Source organism: Lycorma delicatula, chromosome 3 (assembly GCF_047948215.1).
Source record: "Lycorma delicatula isolate Av1 chromosome 3, ASM4794821v1, whole genome shotgun sequence".
NCBI classification, from domain to species: Eukaryota; Metazoa; Arthropoda; class Insecta; order Hemiptera; family Fulgoridae; genus Lycorma; species Lycorma delicatula.
Window position 1 is genome coordinate 21,138,004 of NC_134457.1, and position 22,538 is coordinate 21,160,541.

General features: G+C 29.2%; 1 protein-coding gene across 3 annotated transcripts in view; it reads right to left on the bottom strand.

Annotated features, from left to right (window-relative positions):
- Nucleotides 1-6,026: 6,026 nt before the first annotated feature.
- Nucleotides 6,027-22,538, bottom strand: part of Mekk1 (mitogen-activated protein kinase kinase kinase 4) — a 150,603-nt gene continuing 134,091 nt past the window's right edge. For 2 of the 3 annotated variants that reach the window (XM_075359506.1, XM_075359508.1), the window contains 4 exons: nt 20,521-20,627; nt 17,516-17,695; nt 16,506-16,588; nt 6,027-13,624 (listed from right to left, as the gene is read on the bottom strand). In XM_075359506.1, the coding sequence (XP_075215621.1) occupies nt 16,508-16,588; nt 17,516-17,695; nt 20,521-20,627 (368 nt within the window). In that variant the 3' untranslated portion in view covers nt 6,027-13,624; nt 16,506-16,507. Of the gene's footprint in view, nt 13,625-16,492; nt 16,589-17,515; nt 17,696-20,520; nt 20,628-22,538 lie in introns of all 3 variants that reach the window. The other variant, XM_075359507.1, reaches the window with a different exon arrangement.

Sequence of the window (22,538 nt, forward strand, 5' to 3'; positions counted from 1 at the left end):
TCCGCTCTGTTGTTGTTCACTGAAGTGGTGACAAAAACTAATATAACCGCTTGACTGATACAACGGGGAGGTACTACGTATTGCCGCGCAACTAACACTTTTATCAGTTGTACCAACTTCATAGTCCTTCACTTTTTGTACAAAACTTTAGTAAATAATCTCTTCTTTTTTTACGGTATCACTTTCGATAGCACGGTGGGTTTGGGAGGTGAAATTCAATTTTCTTTACGTTTTTATCTATCAGAGTACGAAAATACCATTCACTTAAAATGTAATTTCATCCTTATACCTATAAAGCAACTTGTCCTGACTGATTCATCAACGCCCAGAAAAAACTACTGAAGATAAAATTTTATCTTCGGAAACTGATTTTAAAATTTTATTTTAGGGAAAATTTTAATGAAAGTTTGTATACATGTTCTTACGGTTTAACTATGCATTAAGAAAGGATTTTTTGAAATTTCGGGTTTTAAATGGAGTAAAAATGAAATTTTCTATTTTTCGAATGTCTTGGTAACAAATAAAGATATCAACTTGATTTTTGGTATGCATATCTTATGCGGTTATCTAAAAATTAATTTCTACATTTTTTGAAATTCCGAGTTTAAAGGATTAAATATAGATTTTAATTTTTTTTTAAACACAGCTATTTTTTTTTTAATTTCTCAATAACAAAGGAAAATAACAACTTAAATTTAGGTGTTTGTAGTCTTCATGTAAATATTTAAAAAAAAACAATTTCTAGATTTTTGAGATTCGACCTTGAAAGTGGTGAAAAAAGTTTAAAATTTTTTTAAAAGTGATTGTAAATTTTCCCTACTTCTGACTATACTAAACGAGATATTCAATGAATTTGGGTTTACAAATAATACTCTTTAAAAAATATCTTTTCATTTAGTTTTTAAAAACTTTTCATTTTTTTAAATTTCGATTTTTTTTTAAGAAGTGCGACCGGCGTATTGCGCGATAGGTCAACCAATACTGCCACTATTTTTTGTAAGTGCCACACGACTGGTTGAACTTATCTCCGATTGCTTGACTAAAAAAAAAAAAATGACTGCGACGGGAAACGCAAGTAACCATATAGAGCAAGCGAAGCCGCGACAGGGATGTTGGTATCTATATATATATACAGGGTGTCCCATATAAAACGCAACCCAACCTTATATTGGTAGGTATAAAAATAATAAAAAGGCATGTGTAAATGTAAATTTTATTATTACCTTACATTTAGAGTAAATGTTGGAAGTGGCCGCCATCTTCTTGAATACAAGCTTCAATTCTTTTTACAGCGTTTCTTGCAACTTTTTTCAAAGTTTGTGGCTGGATATTTAATACAGCTTGTTCAATATTGACTTTCAGTTGTTCAAGTGTTCGTGGTTTGTTGCTGTATGCTTTTTCTTTGTGGTAACCCCGTAGAAAAAAATCCGCCGCAGTCAAATCTGGAGATCTTGGTGGCCGCAAGCCTCGACCGATAACACGATTACCAAAGAATTCCTCGACGAAATCAGAAGTTGAACCTGCGTAGTGCGATGTCGCACCGTCATGTTGTAGCCAACAGTGTCTGTCTTCCTATTCCAAGAGTGCGATGAACCGAAATAAAATATCCTGATATCGTTCTGCATTAATTGTGTACTAGAAAAAAATAGGACCGATTATTTTCTCCCGCGATATCGCGCACCACATACCCAACTTCTGCGGGTGTATTTGTTTTTCGTGATAAACGTGGGGGATTTTCAGCACTCCAAATTCTACTGTTTTGGCTGTTTACGTAGCAATCCAAATGAAACCATGCTTCATCTGTGAAAAATAACGAATCCATAACTTTAATTCCCTCACGCAGAAATCGACGGAACCATTGACAATATTGTAGCCGTTTTTCTTTGTCGGGCTCAAGAAGTCGATGAACCGTTTGAATGCGATAAGGTCGTAAATGTAATCGTTTGGTCGCCCGATGAACAGTTGATTTAGACAAATTAATTTCAGCAGACAAAGGTCTGATCGATTTATTTGGCGAGGCGAGTAATCGGTCTTTGTTTCAGCGACTGTATCTGTATTCAACACTGACGCAGATCTTTTGTTTTCCTTGTTATTAACAGAACCGGTCTCTCTAAATTTTGCAACTAGCCTTAATACTGATGTTTTGTTAGGAGCTGGTTTATCTGGGTACTTATGGCGAAACAAATCTTGCACTGCAACCACTGATTTCGTACTGAAGTATACTGATTAAGTACTGAACATGATTGCATTGTTGTTACTATCGGTAGTTCTACTGCGTCGCCGCGATGTTCAGATGTTGGACGAGTCCATTTCAGTAACGAGTAGGGGAGTAAGCTTGACTTTTGAAATTTTATGGATGGGTTGCGTTTTATATGGGACACTGTATATATATGCCTATGTATAAAGTTTGTGGCTCGATAATCTCCAAAACTACTACATCAATTTCATTGAAATTTAGATATGTTGTAGTAGTTTATATAAAGTTGTGCATGTGAGATTTTATTTAAGATCGGTTGAGTCGTTTTTGAATTACACTCAATTGTTCCAAAATATTTGAAAATCTCCAAAACTACTCGATTAATGTCAATGAAATTTAGATATGCTGTAGTAGTGTATATGAAGTTGTGCATGTGAAAATTTTATTAAGATTGGTCGAGTCGTTCTTCCGTTACGCTCAATTCAATTTCAGGTCGACAACCGCCAACATAACCTCAATGACTGAACTTGTATTGGTCCATTTATCATACATGCTTATACAGTGAGTCACAGCGGTAAGTGATTTTAAATGTAGGGTCTATTCGTTAATTGAACGTATGTAGTGTTATACTCTGAAAAACAATGCATTTCTGACTGCAAAATAATAACAGCATCAGGAACGAAAGTCTGTCTTGCGCAGAACTGCACAAATTTTTTAATTTTATATTATTTACTGCTTTCTTTTGTATGTAATGAATAAAATTTCAATACAAATTTAATAAAACTATTATGAACATAAAGATGAAGTTTGTATAGTGTAATAAAATATTGCCCAATGAGAATTTTGCCTAATAGTTGTTATTCAATTAATAAAATAGTCACTGGCTTTTTTCTATATACTCTCAAAATACATTTCTTAATTTTAAATTTAAATACGGTTATGCACTAAAAATATTATAATAATTAGTTAAAATAAGAATGTTTTATTTTTTTTTAAATTATAGCCCAGTTATTTAAATCACAGTGGTTTCTTACAACCATGATTAAGAAGGAAATCTTTAATTTGGCGATTCAGATAATAATAAAATAACGGTAAAAATATAACAAAATGTAATTCCTATCAATATCTTTCATACTGAATGGTGATGCTATGCAGAAAAGCATTTTTTCACAACAGTAACAAGTACAAATAATTCTAAAAGGAATTGAATTTTACATGTTTCGGTGAAGATTATTTCATTCACTTCTTTGACAAAAGAGTGAAATTTTATGAAAAATGTATTACTTATTGCAAACCAGTAGATCATCATTTATCTATGGTAGCATAATATGATTTAATAAATCATAATCCAAATTGAATGGCTTAATAAACCATCACAATTGTGCTTATAGGTCTGATGAAAATCCTCACACAATTGTGTCAAAGGAAGTACCTACAATTCATGATGTGATCATGATCTGAGATAAAATCTAAAAAAATGTTGTCTTATTTCAATGATGGAAGTTTAACAGGCAATTAAAAATTTTAGATATTGTTATTCCCAAGCTAATTTGTAATGCGTTAGTTTGTATCAACACAACCATATGTTTGAAAAAGCTAATGTCAAAGTTTGCAAGAAAAAGCACTTTCTCTCACCATGCTCTTTAGGTTGAAGATTATCTTAATCAAAGTTATCCTGAATGGACCAAGCAACATTGGATGTTACTTGATACTTTACAATTTTTTGGTCCAGAGAGTTACCAAAGAGGTTTTATAATTCTTCAAATCCAAATCAAATTAATTGCATCAAGATGTCAATTGAACACCTTTATAAATTGGTTTTATAAATTTGGATGTAAATTTATTGGAAATAATGTGCAGTTCAATGATTAAAGACTGCCACAAATGTGTAAGGGCAGTACATAGTTTGAATATTTACTATGAGTGGTGAGATATTTGAAAACTTTTTTTTTCAGAATAGCTATCCCCACTTGCTATTTTACCCCATAAATATTTATTTAACAAATGAATTCAAAAAATTTTCATCATTAACAAAAATGCAGAAAACATCAAATGTGGATTTAATGAATAAAACAATGAATAATTAAATAAAAGGTAAAATAATTTAAGGCCACAAATCGATGTCTCTATCTGTTTTTTTATAAAATGTAGCTAACTGCAAATAGTAATATTATTTGTTCTTTAGATGTACTTTAGATAATAGGATGTTGAAGGGTTGCTCAGTTATACCACAAATTTTTAACATTAAATAATTGAGATGTGGTGGTCTTCTATCACATCATGTTTAATAATCTAACAAATTATTAGATAATTTGGTTCAGATTATTTAATAAAAAATACATACATAAATTCTTTAAAATGATGATACCCAATTGCTGTCATCTAATCTGTTCTGTTAACAAGAACAGAGAAAGCTAAAATCTGGTGTACAAATAAAAATGTTTTATGATAAAAAGTGGTCTTTATGAAAACTTGCCATTATCAAAACTTAATAATGAAAATGTTAAAAAATAAGGAAAATTAAGAATTAATGAATAAATACCAGTCCAGTACATCATCTGGTGAGCTATCACCATCACCACTTTAACTGTGATGGAGACATGAATATAGCAGTGAAGTAGAATTTTTTTATTTTGTTTACCCTCTGGAACCACCATAAGATTTTACTTCAGAGGATGATGTGTATGAATACAAAAGAAGTATAGTCTTGTAGTCTCAAGTCAACCATTCCTGAGATGTGTAGTTAATTGAAACCCAGCCACTGATAATTGAAAGAATTAATGAAGGATTGTTAATTGAAAGAACACTGGTATCCACAATCTAGTATTCAAAAAAAGTTATGTAGGCCTTTACTGAGAAACTAAAATTTATGAATTGTTAAAAAGGACTAGAGACGAGGAAGTGGCCCTTCTTTATGAAAATGAAATAACTTTATTTGGGAAGCAATGGCAGTGCATATAATTAGGTTTGAGACAGTTAAATCCCATTATTCTTGAGAATCAACAAGAGAATATTTACATTCCAATTTGACTAATCCATTCACGTAGGAAATATGAAAAAAAATTCTTAAAATTAACCTTATATTGGTGGAATTGATGCTTACTGAGAAGTGTTTAAAAAGTATGAATTTATCTCTTCTCAAGCAAACAAGGATCAGTGCTCTTCATGCATGACCTATTATAATGAAAATGCAGATGTGAAAGAGTACCTTCAGGTTGTTTTCAGTGAGCGTACACAAAAAAAATGTGGTTTGCAATGAAAAGACGCAAGTTAAGGCTAAAGAGGATTCCATATAATTCACTTTGTTTATAACCTTCAACAGACTATTGCAGTCACCAATATCAAAGGAAAGAGTTGTGTTTTAGAAATGGAAGTTTTCTGTATTTAACGAAACAACTTATAATATTGCTACTATTTTTGCTACATACTGAAAGAAGCAATGAATTTCTGTGAGTCTCTGAAACTGCTATTTCTTTACATGACTTCCTACCTTATTACAATGAGAAAACAGCTACGACAGCTCCTGACCATAGGAGCTTGATAGCTTACTAGGTATAACAGGCAGTGAAAGAATTGTTTTCTCTCCATGCTTTGTACCCTGAATAAGACAAAAAATATTCAAGAAAATTGGTCAGAATGAGAGGGTTGTGTTGCAATATCTATAACTATCAAAAAAGTGATTTGTTACTTTCTCGACTCAGTATCTTACCATACATGAATTATTCCATAAAAAGCCAGATGGATATATTAATTGATTCTATAATGAACCAAATTTTTAAGTATACAGGAAATCTTACATCTACAGAAAAAAAGCAATTATATTCATTTTAAGTTAAAAACTATTTATTTAAAAATATCTCATTAATTAACATAGAGTAAAATATGTTAAACATTAACAGATACCTTGATTGACCACCTAAAATAATTACAAAAATGTTCATGTAAATAAAAAATATATTTAACAAACCTGCCTACATTAGATTAACTTAGTAATAATAAACCTGAGTACCTCCCTTTTTAAGCAATAATTGTAAAATTTATTAACTGAACTAACTAAATAATTTTTGTCCTCAGAAGATGAATGTTAAAATATACTGAGATAACTATACAAAAGCCTGAATTTTAAGTCTATTATCAAATCTTACAAAAGATTCTATGTTTAATTAATATGCCATTTATTTAAATATTGAAATGTTTAAATACAATTTTATCAACTGTAATTAATCAATAAACTATAACTATTTTTACATTAAATTTTCAAAAAATACATGAAGGAAATCACTGAATCGATGAACATACAATTTTTTTTGCCAAATCCACTATTAAAGTAGAACTTTAATGGTAGATTTGAATTTGTACTTTAAGAGGAATTGGGTGGTCCATTTTTATGTCATAGTAGCATGTTCAACCACTTTTTCATGTGTTAGCAGCTTTTTAAAAAACCTTGGTAACATTCTAAAAAATTTGGCATCAAATTGAGAAGATTAATATGAAATGTTTGAAAGAGTTTAAGTTCATAATACATTATTTCACATAAAGGCACATATTAATCCACCAGTAATTAGAAGACAAGAACTAAAAATTTGGAAAAAAAATGAGATAAAAACTACTTAACAAAAATAGATTTTCCTAACTTATTCTTTTTAATTTTATTTAAATCACATGGCAGATGATTTTAATTTTTGTCAGAGATTTTGCTCTTGTCATATCAATGTCTATTTATTGCTTTATGCAATATTGGAAAACACAACACAAGATTAAATTAATGTAGATTCTATTTAATAAGATTTACATATCTTATTAACTTTGATAAAAAAAAAATGCCACACCTCATGGTGAATCAAACGCAGGAAAAGAAGTGGGAATTCTAAGCACTTAGCTAAGCATTCATTAGCTAAGATCAATCTCATTAGTATTAATTCATTATGTTAAAAGATTAGGTCTTCAAAAAAATTTTAATCAACAATTTGTCCAAAAAAGCTTGCAGTCATATAGAGTGGTATCATTTGAAAATTGTTGGTATAATTTTAAATGGAATAATTTGTCAACTAAAAATGCTTAAATCAGCTTAATAAAACTGAAATTGAATTAATAAAAAGTAATACAGATTAATGCAAAATTTTTGTGTCAATTAAGAGGTACAACAGTTAATAAAGAATAAATCAAATTGTACAAACTATAAAAATGTATATTTAAAATATTATAAAAATTATACTTTTATATCTTCATTTATAATAAATTACAGATTTTTCACCAGAATGTCTTCTCTTTATTAAGTAAAATAGATAGGATTAATATCTTTTAAGTGAGACAAATCAAATCTATCAATTTTCAATGTGCACTGCTTAATGGTTTCACGTAACTATGTGAAACAAATCTTAGCTAGTAAACCTGTGGTGTTCATTACAATATGGCATGAATAACAGCAATATTTTCTAAAAAAAAGTCTTAATTAATAAATTTGCTACCACGCACGCTTAAGATAAACCACCAGATACTGGTGTGAAATACTCTAAGGAAAACAACAATGTAGCATGTATAAAAACCATACAAAGAGATAATAAGAGTTGAGGGCCCCAAAATCACTAAAAAAAAACTTAGAAATACTTTTAAATAATATTTAAAAATTTAAATTACATAACAGTATTAGCTGGATGTTTAGATACAAATTTTGTAGGAAATAATTCTAATAAAAAAAGTACACTGAAAATACTACTTAACAAAAATTACAATATATTATCAATGAGCCCTGAGTTAGTAATCAAAATTACTTTACAGGGGAGACCAGGGCATGTTGACAAGTGGGGCAAAGTAACTAATGACTTAGTTGAAGTTCATACTACTAGGTTAACACTACCTTACAGATACTACTAGCGCTCAACACTGCTAGATAATAAAAACTCACATAGTGAAACTACTGCCACCATTTTGTTGCTTGTTAGATGATGTTTGTGTATTTTGTCTGAAATATTGTAATTTTCAAATCCTCAATGTTCAACGTATAACCTCATGGACTAACAATAAGATATTTGGTTATTCTTTGCTTGCTATACATGACTACATTAGATAATACGCTTTCCACAATCACAATTTATTTATATCTTCTTGTTATTAATCCTACCATAAAAATCAAACACTTTGAACATTGTCGATCAGGACAAGTTGACCGGGTTAAGTTGATGGCATAATCATTTTGCCCCAAGTGCTTTTTACTGTTTTTTTTTTTTTTAGGTGTTTATGTGCATTTTTTTTATTTTATGCGATTTTCTGGAGCTACATGATTCATAAGCTCATCTTGTAGGATTATATGTAATCATAACATCTAGTAAGGTGTATAAATATACAGAAAATAATTTAAAATCTAAATATCATTGAAATAATTTAAATTTAATAGCGTCTTTTGCACTATTTTATTAATTTCTGGCACAGTATGTTTCAGATATGAGGAATTATAAAAAAAAGTACTTAGAGGAGAACGGAACAGAAATAAAGTGGCTGCTGCTTTGTTAGAAAAGGTAAAAATGAGTTGCTTGGATGCAGCAAATGCTTATCATATTCTCGAAGCAAAATTTCATGTGTTTGAATGCGTGTGTCTTTGAGTCTTGTAGGCCTTACAGACCCTCATAATATAACATTTTTAATTAAAAAAAACCACGCAACCTAGCCTTAAAGCTTTTCTTTTTAGTTAATGAGTATTCATGGTGGAAGGTTCCAAGAAGTTTTCAACGAAAAACAACAAGAAGATTTGACGAACTATTTGACAGCAATGGATAAAATGTTTTTTTAATGATACAGCAGCAATGCAGAAGACTTGTGTTTGACATCCATTCAACACAGAGACCAGGATGGCAGGTGAGAATTGGCTGGCTAATTTTATGAAAAAAATTAAATTCAATATACGGAAACCAGAGGCAAAATTCATTGCCAGAGCAATGGGGTTTAACAAGCTGAGTGTTGAAAAGTTTTTTTCATTTTGAAACAAGTGCGGGGAAAATATAAATTTCCTGTATCTGCTATTTATAACGCAGATGAATATGGATTGTCCACTGTGCCTAATAAGTTACCAAAGCTCATTTCACCCATAAGAACTAAAAGAATTTCGAAAATCATACCAGCAGAAACGAAGAAACATTATTATCATTTGTTGCATTAACACTATTGGACATTATCTACCTCCTTTTTTGGTTTTTGCAAGAAAACGGTGTGACCTAAACTTGAGGAAAGAGTCCCACCAGGAACAGTTGAGCATTGCAGTGATAATGGGGGGAGAAATGGAAAAATATTTGTGTTGTTTTGAAATACTTCAATCTTCACATAAAATCTACCATTGAATCCCCTGTCCTGTTGCTTGTTAACAATCACAAAACACACATAACACTTTTGCAGGGAAAATCACATCATGGTTGAATTTCCATCCCACACTACCCATTGTCTTCAACTGCTGGATGTTTCATTTTTTGGGTCTTTAAAGACCTATTACAGCCAAGCTTGTGACAATGCGTACTGCTTATTTTAAAGCAGCTACAATCGGTAATGCAGTTAATGAGTTCAAAGAATGTTGAATCAAGCCTTATGATCCTCTTGTGTTTAACAAACATGCTTTTGCTGCAGCGAAAAATCATGTTCTGTTACAGACAATGCTGAAAGTGAAAATGCTACTCCTCAAGAACTGTGGATTGGCACCTAAATGCCAATCCCCAGAAAATCGTAATGAATTTCCTGATGAACATGATCCAGAACAAAATGAAGAACTAGGAAATTCAAAAAATGTTGCTTTTGAAACAAAACTGCCAAAGTAATTTTGATTTTAAACCACTCTCTAAAGAAAGACTATGTATGAAAAAATGAAAAAGTCATACACATGTGTCGAATTGTTACTAAGAAACTGAAGCTTAATTCCTGTTAAAAATCTAAGAAGGCCAAACTTTTGACATCCACAACATCAGCTCAAACTTCCAATGAAAGTATAGTACAGTGTTTTGCATGTGATGTGATAGATCTACGTTGACCCTCTTCATCAGAGGACTGGATACAGTATTACAAATGCTGCACAGGGTGGCACGAGGACTGCTCAAACCTTTAGGGAGGAAAATTTTTATATGGTTTTTGTTAATGAAAAACACTGATTTTGAGTTATATTAATTTACTATGAACTAAAATTTTTAACACAATAACCCTTTCAATACACACTAATCAATAAAAAAACATGATGTTTAATTAATTAAGTGTTCTGTCTTATACTTTCTAAGAATAAAAATGTATAAAATCTAAGAAATAAAATGTTATTTTATTAGAATTGCTTTTGCAATTCTTTTGTATTTATCACTTTTGCGTTATTTTTTTAAAGATAAAATAATAATTTTGATTATATTAAAATAAAAATTTATCCGACGAGGTACAATACAATAAAAGGCCATTCTAACCATACAGGCAAAGAAAAACTTTATCTCAAAAATGTAATTTATCAATAAAAATGTTTTAACTGTTATCGTCAACTTGCCTTGGTCTCCCCTACATAATTATGAACATACTTCCCCCAAATCACAAATTCAAATTATCTACACATTTATTTCTCAGCACACAATCAATCTAATTCATTGATTAACTAAATTGTACAGCAAGTGGGAAATAAACACAACAAAAGTAAGTACTATGAAATATTTCTTAACTGAAGCATAGTAAATATTAATAAACTCTTTACATCTTTTAAAATGTGTAAGTACACTGGGCTTTAGGGCATATATAAAAATAATACAACTTAACTTGTTCATAAATAATCTCCAATAACATTAAAATTTGCACTATTGAAAGAAATACAATACATAATCACTAATAAAAAAAATTTCAAAAAAATTGTCATCAATAATGAAAATGAAAAACCAATAGCAAAAATTAGCTTCCCAATAAAAAAACTACAATGAAACAGGTACTATCATTTTCAAACATAAAATTAAGAATAAAAAAAAGCACAATGAAAATTAGTAGTAAATTACTTTATGGTGACATAATGTGGATACTAGGAAGATCAGTAAATCAAAGTAAAAGCAATATCAGCTAGATGGTACACAGAAGAAAATCTAAAGGCAAGTATGCTGAATACAAATTTAAAGGTTTTAAGATAAATATTAAAAAAAAGTCTTGAGCCACATCAAATAAAATATATAGATTGGTTAGAGCTTAAGATATCCAAGATTAGTTAATCTTACAAACAGAAAGAAGTTTACAAGACAAATAAGTAAATCAATCACTTTAGCAATATAATCATTCATAGCTGCAAAGTTACATCAGTTCTTTTCTTGCATCCAAAACAAAAAATAAATTTTTTTAAAACACAAACTACTGGTAAAATAACTATACACTAATAAATAAAAATTAAACAAATAGAAAATTAGAAAAATTATAGCTAGATTTATATAATACAATGGATTAATCCATGACATTTATTGAAGAAGTTTCTACACAAAAAAAAATTACTGCATCAAAGAACTACCTACTAATAATGCATTTTATTGATAATTGAGTATTATCAATACTTTATCTATTTCTTTTTTTTTAATATCAGTTTCACACTTGATACTAAATTCACAGGGTCAGGGAAATAAATACAAAACTTTTTCCAGAATAAGTAAGCCTTTCTAAGTTACTTTTACCTTCAATTACGATATTCTATCTATGAGAAGGCTAGTGTCTAGCCAACAAAGTTTTACTATTCGACAAAGTTTTACAAACTTTAAGTGGAGAAACTTTTAATTTTTGACTCTTTTACAAAATTTAATTGGTATGTTCAATAATGCATATGTTTTATAAGAATAAGGATTCAAATAGAAATGGATAAAATGTTATTATGACCAAGCAGTTATTACAAAAATAAAATTATTCCTATTTATCATCATAGACTGACAATTGTAACTTAACCTTTATCAAACTCTATTTAGTCCAACTCTACAAGTATGAAAAGCAGTCAAAGCATTCCAGTTTAAATTATCTTCTTTTCATTTTTTAAACCCTATTTTTATTACAACTTTTCAACTACAAAAATGTTGCCCTTTTTTATTATCTGCAAAGGTAAATCCACTACCTGCATCCAATGAAAGTTATTCCAAACTTGAAACATTTCTTTAGTTACATAGGTGCTAGCCTAAGATATTTTAGCAGGTAAACCCATACAAAAGCTCTTAAAAAAATAAATTTGTAATAAAAAACTGGAATAAGATGTGCTAGAAAAGTTACTAAAAATAACCAAATACAATAAAAATCTACTGCAGTTAGGTATTATTTATTCAAAAGTCCAATTACCCAAACCATCTTTTTTTTTAATTTCCTCATTCAAATTTTAATTGTATCATATTATTTTATATAAATAACTAAAATTACAAACTGAATTGCACGGAAAAAAAATACTAATAATAAAATCAAAATAATACAAAAACTGCTCTCATTCAAATTACAGTCCATACTTGTTAGGCCTTCTTGAAATATATACTACATAATCTAATTATCTGGCTATTCTATTTAACTAACTATTCATGGTCCCACTTAATTTGCAAAATTGGAGTTTCACTGCAACTTTGTCCACAGTCTACAATTAAATTATAATTAAATCTCTACCAAAACACATTCTATAGTATACAATAATAAACACATTATTATAACATCAATAACTCTTAAATTATTAACTTATTAATAATAATTTAAACAACAATACACCATTTATATAAACCTAATGACTAAAATTTATATATAAAACAAATTCTTAATATATAATTTACATTTCACTGTATATATTTCTTATCTCTAAATGTTACAAGATCTTAATTTATAAAACTGTTTACATGCAGCTAATTTTATGCTACTAATTTGTGTAAAAAGTTAATATTAAATAAAATATAATGAAAAAAAAATACATCAATTACTTCTCTAAAAAAATTTCTTCATAAAGTGTACTTAAATTCATACAAGCAATAATAACACTGAATAGTCAATAGAGAACCAATCAAAACTAGCTGTGCATCATTTAAAATTATTTTTAAAATACCAATTGCATATGAAAGATCAAAATTTTTATTAACCCTATAACAATTTTAAAAATCTTTTTAATTTAAACCTCTGAAACAGTTAAAACAAAAAATAAACAAACAAACTGTATGATTTAGATAACAGATACACAACTCAAAATTAACTAAATTAATATTGCACTAAACACATTTTTTTGAGACAGAACAATTTACAATACTTTTAATCTATAGGAATCTTGATTAAGTTAACTTGAAAATACAAATTGAAAATAACATCCGATCACAGAAATTAAATACTATTTATAACATTACTGACAGTCTTGTTCATAACAAAGAAAATAAAATACTTTTCTATTTGTGTTTTCTCTAAGTACAGTAGAACATAGCAGAGATTATCATGTATTCATCATAACTGAAATAAAATAACTGTAATTAATTTACAGAATGTATTCACATATTAAAAAAAACATAAATATATCATTAACTGAGAAATTAAACAGAATCATAAATCAAGTTTATAACACACATGGACTCATGCGCAAGAATTTACTTTTTTAAATTCAAAATTTTATACTACTTTTACTTTCAAATATTGTTTATTGTTATTATTATTATTACATTATTGAATATTTCTGTAATGTTCATAATTTATTCACATTTCTTTTTAAATATATAATAAAGATGATATAATATAAGAAAAAACCAAGTAGTTATTCATGCCACTAATAATACTGGTCTACAGGAGTCTTGTTACACAGATAATTTCATATTATTCTTATGTATTTTCTGAATTCAAATATGACCTCAAGATTTGTCGTTAGGACTCATTTTATTGTAACTGTCACTTGTAAAAAATGAAAATTTTTAAAACCATTTATTCTCTCTATTAAGACTAAACACTTATAAAGATTAGTCTCGACTCAATGTTTATATTAATAATGAAACGTGAATGCCTGGAAATATTTATAAATTAATTATATTTATAAACTGTTTACCTTTGTAAACTCATCACTTTCAGGAAAAATACATTTATCACAATAATATGATTTAATTAAAGCCTTTCTTAAAGACATCATAATTGATACCATCATTTCAAATCACTATTTTTACTGTTAAATAATCCAGACCAGAGAATCAGTTTCATTCTGGCTTTCATGTGAACTGTCATGAGTTTGATCTTTTGTTTTATTCCTACTATTTCTGTTACAAATGTGTATTCTTTTTAATATTACACTTAATACACATTACTCTTTGTATATTATTAGTAATTTATATAAAAATACCTTGTAGTTGTGTAAACCATCCTTATAATTTTTACTATGTGTGGTGAATTAACTTATAAATCTCAAAGAAAAAATATTATTCCTTTAGTTAATCGTATGAATCACTATACTTTAGCTGTAAAGTAGATCAGGACACGTCTTTGGCTTCTCATATCTTCTAGAATTCTTGTTTAACTTTGCTAAGTGGGAGATCTTAACACATGCCTCTTGCTGTTCCTTTGGTATGGAGAAAGCCTAAGAACCATTCTATAGACTTTTTTATCACAAACATCAAAGGCATCATAAGTAACTTTAAGAAATCTGCTGCAGCTTATAGTCATATGGTCTTCTTTTAGCCATAAGACCTATTCCATGCAGTGCCTCTTCTTGGTCTGACAGAAATATGGAGTTTAAAAGAAAATGTTGATGTTGAAGGAACTACAGTAGATAATGAAGAAGAGGATATAGATTTTCAAGGTGAGAGTACTGAACTTAACAAAAATAATCAAACAGAACTTCATGATTTGGTTCATGAAATTAATTTGTCTAAAATATATTTTTTCCATGTTAGACAGCAAGAACTACAGTTACGTCTATAAGTTTTCTCCTTACAAGATAGTGTAGTGTACTGCAATGATGTAAATTCATTATTGGATTTACTAGGACAACATTACAATGCTACAGAATACAGATTTATAGATTCCTCTAAAATGAATTTGAAAATCGTCCTCCTTCACAAAGGAAATGAGAAACTATCAATTTCTGTTGCTTATGCACCACAAATGAACTTCTACAAGACTATTAAAAAAAAAAGAAAAAACACATTCACATTTGAACTTCTTTTCCATCTAAATTTGGCAATGCAAAGTGATGAGCACAGTGAAAACTTTCACCAGGATATAACAATTATGGAAACACACTGCTACGGAAATGGACTCCAGATTTGCTTGATGATTACTGCTGGAGATGAGAAATTGAGTGCATGAAACAGCAAAAAAATATTTTTGTAGACCAGTGTAATTTGCACTTGCATTTTACTTCTTTTTTTCAAACTTTTCAGTTAGTACGACGATTTTGTATTAAAAATTAAAAAGAATTTTAAAACATGTCAGTACTCAATAACTATAAAAAATACACAACATCCAAACATTTTGATAAAATCAAACCTTAACAGGATGACTAGCTTGGATTGTAATGTGATGGACTTTAATTAACAATAAATTATATATATTTTTTTAATTACAAATTTAGGAGTTACTTATTTCATCTATACTTCTTGCTATTAAAATTTTTAGATTTCAGATTATCATAAAGTTTTTAATTTTTTCCAAAATGCATTTATTCATGCCTCCAACAAACAAAAGTGTGACATTATTTTTCACTTAATCTTTTGAGGGCAGCCCACCAAGAACATTTGATGGCACAGGACTTCTGGGTCATCATAAATGAGATATCTTGTCAAATTAAAAGTAACTAAATGTAAACACTGAAGGAACACAGTCTTATTGTGTATAAAATATGGTTTCAACTTAAAAATAAAAAATTAAATACATTATTAAAGATGAACCAGAATCTAGTCATCAATTTCATTCTGACTATTGGTTTTAGATTAAAACAAAGATGTGCGAACTATCTGAAGATCCAATATGAAAATTCAAATAACTTGCCACAATTCTTTTCAATTTCCATTATAACAGCTTTAAACCAGAAGAATTATTAGGAAATGACAGGATTTGGTGAAAACAAATAAGCGCATAGAAAGATGACTATTAAATGTTTGGAAACAAAAACTGACGTGAAATGTTCAAAAACCTAAGAATGCGCAAACTTCAAGAACCTTAAATAAACATAATAAATAAATCAATCATCATCGTATAGACTTCCAAACTGAGAAAATATACATTTTCAGTATTATATTCAAATATTTCAATGTAATATAAAGCTACAGAAAAATATTATAATTTATTTATAGCTCTTGTTCAAATAAATCCATATTAATAAGATTTATAGTGCTGTACCTTATCAACCAACCTTTATCTTTTAATGCCAAGTTTTAGATAGTCTTCCAGAATTGATGGCATAGTACACGACAGACATTCATCCTCTCCATCAACCTAAAAATAAAAAAATTATCAATTAAACTTAATAAAAAATATACTTCCAATTTAGTTGAAGTGAATAACAACAATAAATATAACTGCTTTAACATCCTCATGGTAACCTCTGTGGTAGATAATGTTTCTGCCTTATATCCAATCATCATGCTAAAAAAAAGTAATGAGCTTGTACTCAGTCATTAGCCAGCTATCTGCAGAACAAATAAATAACTTGAAATTATTTAACTATTTACCATGTGACAAATTTTCTCAAAGATACAATCAATAATGAATTAATGCCATAAGCAAGAGGTATAAGTTTGGTAAGAACTTTCTGAATTTAGTTAGAGAACTCACAACGAGACTTATAAGCAGTAGTATATAAAAACTCAACTGAAGTACAGATGAATAAAAGATGATTCTCATAAAAGATGATTCATTACAATGTAATATTTCAGCATATCATATCATAAATATCCACATTAAATTTACAAATAAATTTTTGTTTCATGCCTGAAACTGAGATAGGCTTAATAAATCAGTATAAGACAACCAAATTAGACTGACTACAACATTTGTATTAATTTTATTGTAAAGTTTTAATCAATAAGCAGAATTATAAAAATACAAATGTTAATTGGCAAATATTGAATGTAAGCATATGAAGCTTTTTTAAAGATGGTTCCAGATGTTAAACAGTTATCTGAGAACAGAGCTTCCTTAAAAAAAAAACTTTCTCCATCCCAAAAACTGTGTTATCATGAAACTATAAATGGGTTAATCAATTCGGCCAGATCCTACTGTAAATATCATATAAATTCAGTGGGTGGATTAAAGAAATCAATGAAATAAATTTTATCCAGCACAAACTATTACATCTCACTCACAATGGACATACTGCACAGCTCAGAATTAAACACTATAAGATAAATGTTTTTTACTAACCCTAAGGAAAGGATGTTGTAAAAGTGTCATTGTTGAAGCTCTTTCTTTTGCATCATGCTTCAAACAAAGTGAAGCGAAATGGGCACCTTCTTCACTTAACGAGCTAGGAATTTCAGGCGTTTCTCCCATCCCTACTTTAAACATTATTTGATAATTCGAATCATACTCTGCCCAAGGTCTCTGAAAAAAAAATCAAATTAAATTTATAGTTAGCATTGTTAATATTACTTCATTAAAAATTAAAACAGTCAATAATTTTTAATTTAACTGTTGTAAAACTATGAATAAGTTTCTCTTTTGCATATACTCAAATAAGGATGTAAATTTATAAAAAAAAAATTCATAACAGAATTATAACATACATTAAGTAAACAGCTATTTCCAGTAATGAACAGAGTGAAAATATCACATTTAAGGCTAAATATCACCATCACTATGATGTGGTTGACATACAGATGTGCAGCAATAGATTTGATTCAATGAAGGAGGTAACAGGGGAAACCCTGTCCTGGGATGATTGTTATTCTTGAGAATAACTGTCATTTTTGGAAGTAGTTGTAATTCATGTTAGGCCACCATTATCGTTACAATGCTTAAGTTACATATACAGTAGCATGCAAATTAACCCAAACACAGGAAATTTATTGTTTATTTCTATATTGTGGCTACACTGCTTGACCTCATCCATTCTTCAAGTTGTCTGTGGAATATGAGGTTATTGTTCTTGGATATATAGCATTTTTCATGTTGTAAATAGTGTTTGTGAAAGTTAATTTCATTTTTAATTATAAAATCATATTTACACTTCTTTTGTTCTGTGTGTTTTGAATATATAATAATGGACATAAGTCCATGAAAGCATTAGAAAATTATTTCTCTTACTGAGCGTACCAGTATGACACAGCAACAAATAATTGTAGTGTTGGACTAGGGACAGTGAATGCTATTTTAAAACAATTTAAAGAAACTAGTTTCTTTTCACCTCAATGAAAAAGCAAATGTGGCTGTAAAAGAAAAATACAGAATCGATTATTAGTGAGAAAAGTAAACTTGATCCAAAATTATCTGCTGTGGACTTAAATCGAGAATTAGCAGCCCGTGGAAGAGATTTACACATGAAAACTGTTAGACACAGACTTCTTGCAGCTGGGCAGAAAGTTCATCGGCCAGCTAAAAAGCAGCTTTTAATATCAGCAATGGCAAAAAAGGCTCTTGTAGGCCAAAGCGCATGCTAACTAGACCAAAGAAGACTGGAAAGATGTTCTGTTTTCTGACAAGTCACATTTTTATATTCAGGGACAAATATACACTGGAAAAGATGAAAATACATCTTCATATCCCTATCAGTTAAACATCCAAAAAATCATATTCAACAATTAGTTAAACATCCACAGAAAAAAATGTTTTGGGATTATTTCACAACTGAAGGCCCTTGTCCATTACTTCCAGAAGATGGTAAGTTGAAAAGTGATGGATATATCAAAATTTCGAAGAAAAGGGTTGTGACAACTTCTAAACAAATTCTCACTTGGCACAGGAGAATTCCAACAAGATTTGGCACCATGCCATACCACCAAAAAAATGTAGAATTTCTTTGAAATATGAACAGTAAAGTGCTCCTGTGGCAAAGCAACCCCCCCCAGACTTAAACCAAATTGAAGATCTTTGGGCAATGAAAAATAAAATTAAAAAAAAAGACTCAAAAATGAATTGCATACAAAAATTGACCTTATTAAGCAATGATATGAATTGCTTTAATGGTTTCATGATGAAGAAATGAAAAAAGTGTAGTAGACTTGTTGAATCGATGCCAAATCATGTATATTTAGGGATTATGAATAAAGGAAGATATATTAATCATTAGATATTCACAAATTATACATGTATTATTATTATTATTTTTTTAAATAAAGATACTTTCTATAAAATACATCAGTGTTCAGATTAATTTACATGTTACTGTGCATGCCAAGACAACAATCTAATTGTTAGGAGTAGATCCGGGATTCAACTCGAGCAAACAAAAATTTTACAAATCCATTCACATACTGTGGTCTGCTGGGTAAAAGTCTGCCTGGTATGAGAATTCTACAAACTATAAATCCAAAAAGAATCCCAATGGCTCCAAACAAGCCGTAGGAAAATAAAAAGCCTATAAAAAATAATTAATTACAAAATGTTTAAATTTAATTACATTAAACTCCCAATTATATGGTGGAGAGGTTAAAGATTAAAATATAGATGGCACTAAGAATAGTTTTTCTTACTTTTATGGATTATTTTCTGCCCTTGGCACAAAGGAATTAGGTTAAAGAATTACATTATTTATTGCCAGTAAATGTAATATTCCAAGACACTGATTCATATCACAAAACAAAATTATTTAACATCTTAACAAATCATTACAAAAAATACAGGAAATAAAAAATGAAACACTAACTCTGTATAAGAATGTACATTATTTGACCAATTTTTATTCCGTGTCATCCGACAATAAAAACAGTTAGATTAGCACTAAATGACAGTAACCGTTTCAGATTTATAACCAAAATCCACTTGTAAATGTAACAACAATAAATTAAAAAAAAAAAAAAAAACACCTTATTATAACATAAAAAGGTCAACCTTGCTAACACATACTACATTCATAAAAAAAAATTGTTTATACTTTCATTAGGTACAAAAAAATGTACTATTACGAATTAAAAAATTTAACTACTTTTTAATGCAACATACAAACAAAAATACTAGCCAAAAAAGAATATTCCAAATACAAACAAACCCCAAAAATTTTTATATTTTGATAATTTCTAAGTAATATAATCATATATTTAAAAAAAAAATACATTAAACATTTTTTCGATTAGTGACAAATATATTGGGAAGTTGGAAAGATGAACAGTTTAAAATGACAAAAAACTTGATATTATAGGAGAATGCTTCTTGTCCAGCTACAAGTAAAGGATTAGAAATATACAAAATAAAGATATAAAACAGCAACTTACTTTTCCAGAAGCCATTTCATTAAGTACACATCCTAAAGACCAAATATCAGCAGCTCTGCCATGACCTTCAGTATTTGAACGCATAAATACTTCTGGTGCCATGTATGCTGAAAAAAAAACATGGCAACTATGGCATGAGTAAAATAATGCAGACAATAAAATACATAACAAACGAATAAAGATAAATATTAGTAAACAAATCCAATCAGTTAGTGTAACATTTACTTTATTATTTACTTGCGAAAATAACATTCTGCTGATGCATGCAAACTACTAATTACTTTTTACAAGTACATTTTACTTTTTCATTTTAATATTTTAGAAGACTAGATTTCATCATCAAAGGAAATATCAATCCCATTAAAAACAAAATAAGCACGATATAAACTGAGGATTAATCAATTAAAACATTAAGCTAGATATACAAATGCTTAGGTTATAATTTTCATCATCATTATAATACGTCTTTATATTTAATCGCATCCCTGGTATACATGATGGACCACCATTCCTTTCATTTTTTTCACAAAATAACAGAAGATCTGACAGAAAGTTTTCTTAATTTAAGGTAATGTGCTATTTTTATAAAATTAAATTTCACCTTTTCCTTGACATTTAATGAGCATCTTCTTTTGTTAAATTCCATCAGTTTTTTCATTATCTCAATTTTCTTCATCCTTATGAACTGTTTACGCCGTTTGCGTAAAGTCATTTTATTCCAATGAATTCAAGGTTATGGTCGAGTCTTGTAGTTTACAGGCTTGGTAATTTTATTTTGCATTTTTGTAAGGCTTATCATACGTGTATTTTAAAATAGGTTGTTTGGGTTCGTTTTCGATATAATTTCTCTCGGGCTCCAGCTTGACTGACTGTTGCATCATCATATTGATGGTAGCGTATTTCATATCTCGCATTATTTATTGCTGTTTAGTTTAATATATATATATATATATATATATATATATATATATATATATATATATATATTAGTCTTTAGTGTTTTTTTTATTCTACACCAATTTCAATATTGTCATAGTTCCTAGAAGTCTATTTCTTTTTGTCTGCCCCCTGATGTCATTTCTTCAACTTGCGTATTCAGTAATTTATTTTTATCACCCTTACGCAATTCTTTAGTGGTCTGCTTGCTTGTAAATTATTTTTGTTATGTCTTCGTTCCCGAATTCCACATGTTTTCTCTAATCGTTCTCATACTAACACTTAGACACTACTCTTGTTGTCAACACACACATACACACTCTTTGGTCATTCTAGTCCTGACTTTCACGTTGTGCGGATCCTGGTCCTCCCGCCTTGGAGGACCAGGCTTCGATGTTCTCTCTCTCTCTCGTATAATGTTAATACTTTTGTCGTCTTCATACTCTTATAAACGTTGTAGTATTTCTCTGTCGAAATATTCTCTAGTTCTACTCGTCAGTTTTTCGTGAATTCACAGTTTTCTATGTTCGTCCAGCCTCGTTTCTTTGTTAAGTGATTCTTCAAATTCACTATATTACGTCTCTGTGGAAAGTGTTTCAATCACTACATACTACCAATTCTATCGACGCCGAATCTTCTCGAGCTGGTGATTACATTTTCATCGATGCAGAATCTCTCCAAACTTGTTGCTACATTTTTGAGACGCCATGTCCTGCTCAACCTCTAAACCACGTCTCACCCCTGCATTCCTGATACACCACTGCGGACTACGCCCAGGATTACTGTATGTATTCATTTACCTTCATTCACGAGTTCATCTCTTGCTAATATTTGTGTGCTACAGGCAAGTTCAATTTTTCATTATTTATTACGTTAAACAGTTATTTTATCATTAAAATTTGTGGAACATTCAGTTCATCGTACCCTATGCATTTCACTTTCAAGTTTAGTTCAAAAACCATTTATTCACTTAAGTGCATTCACGACAGGTGACTTATATAAGGCTGTGTCATTGTTCATCTGCAAACTATTTTACGTGCTTAATTATTGCAATTTGTTGTCATGATAATTAACTCTATAAT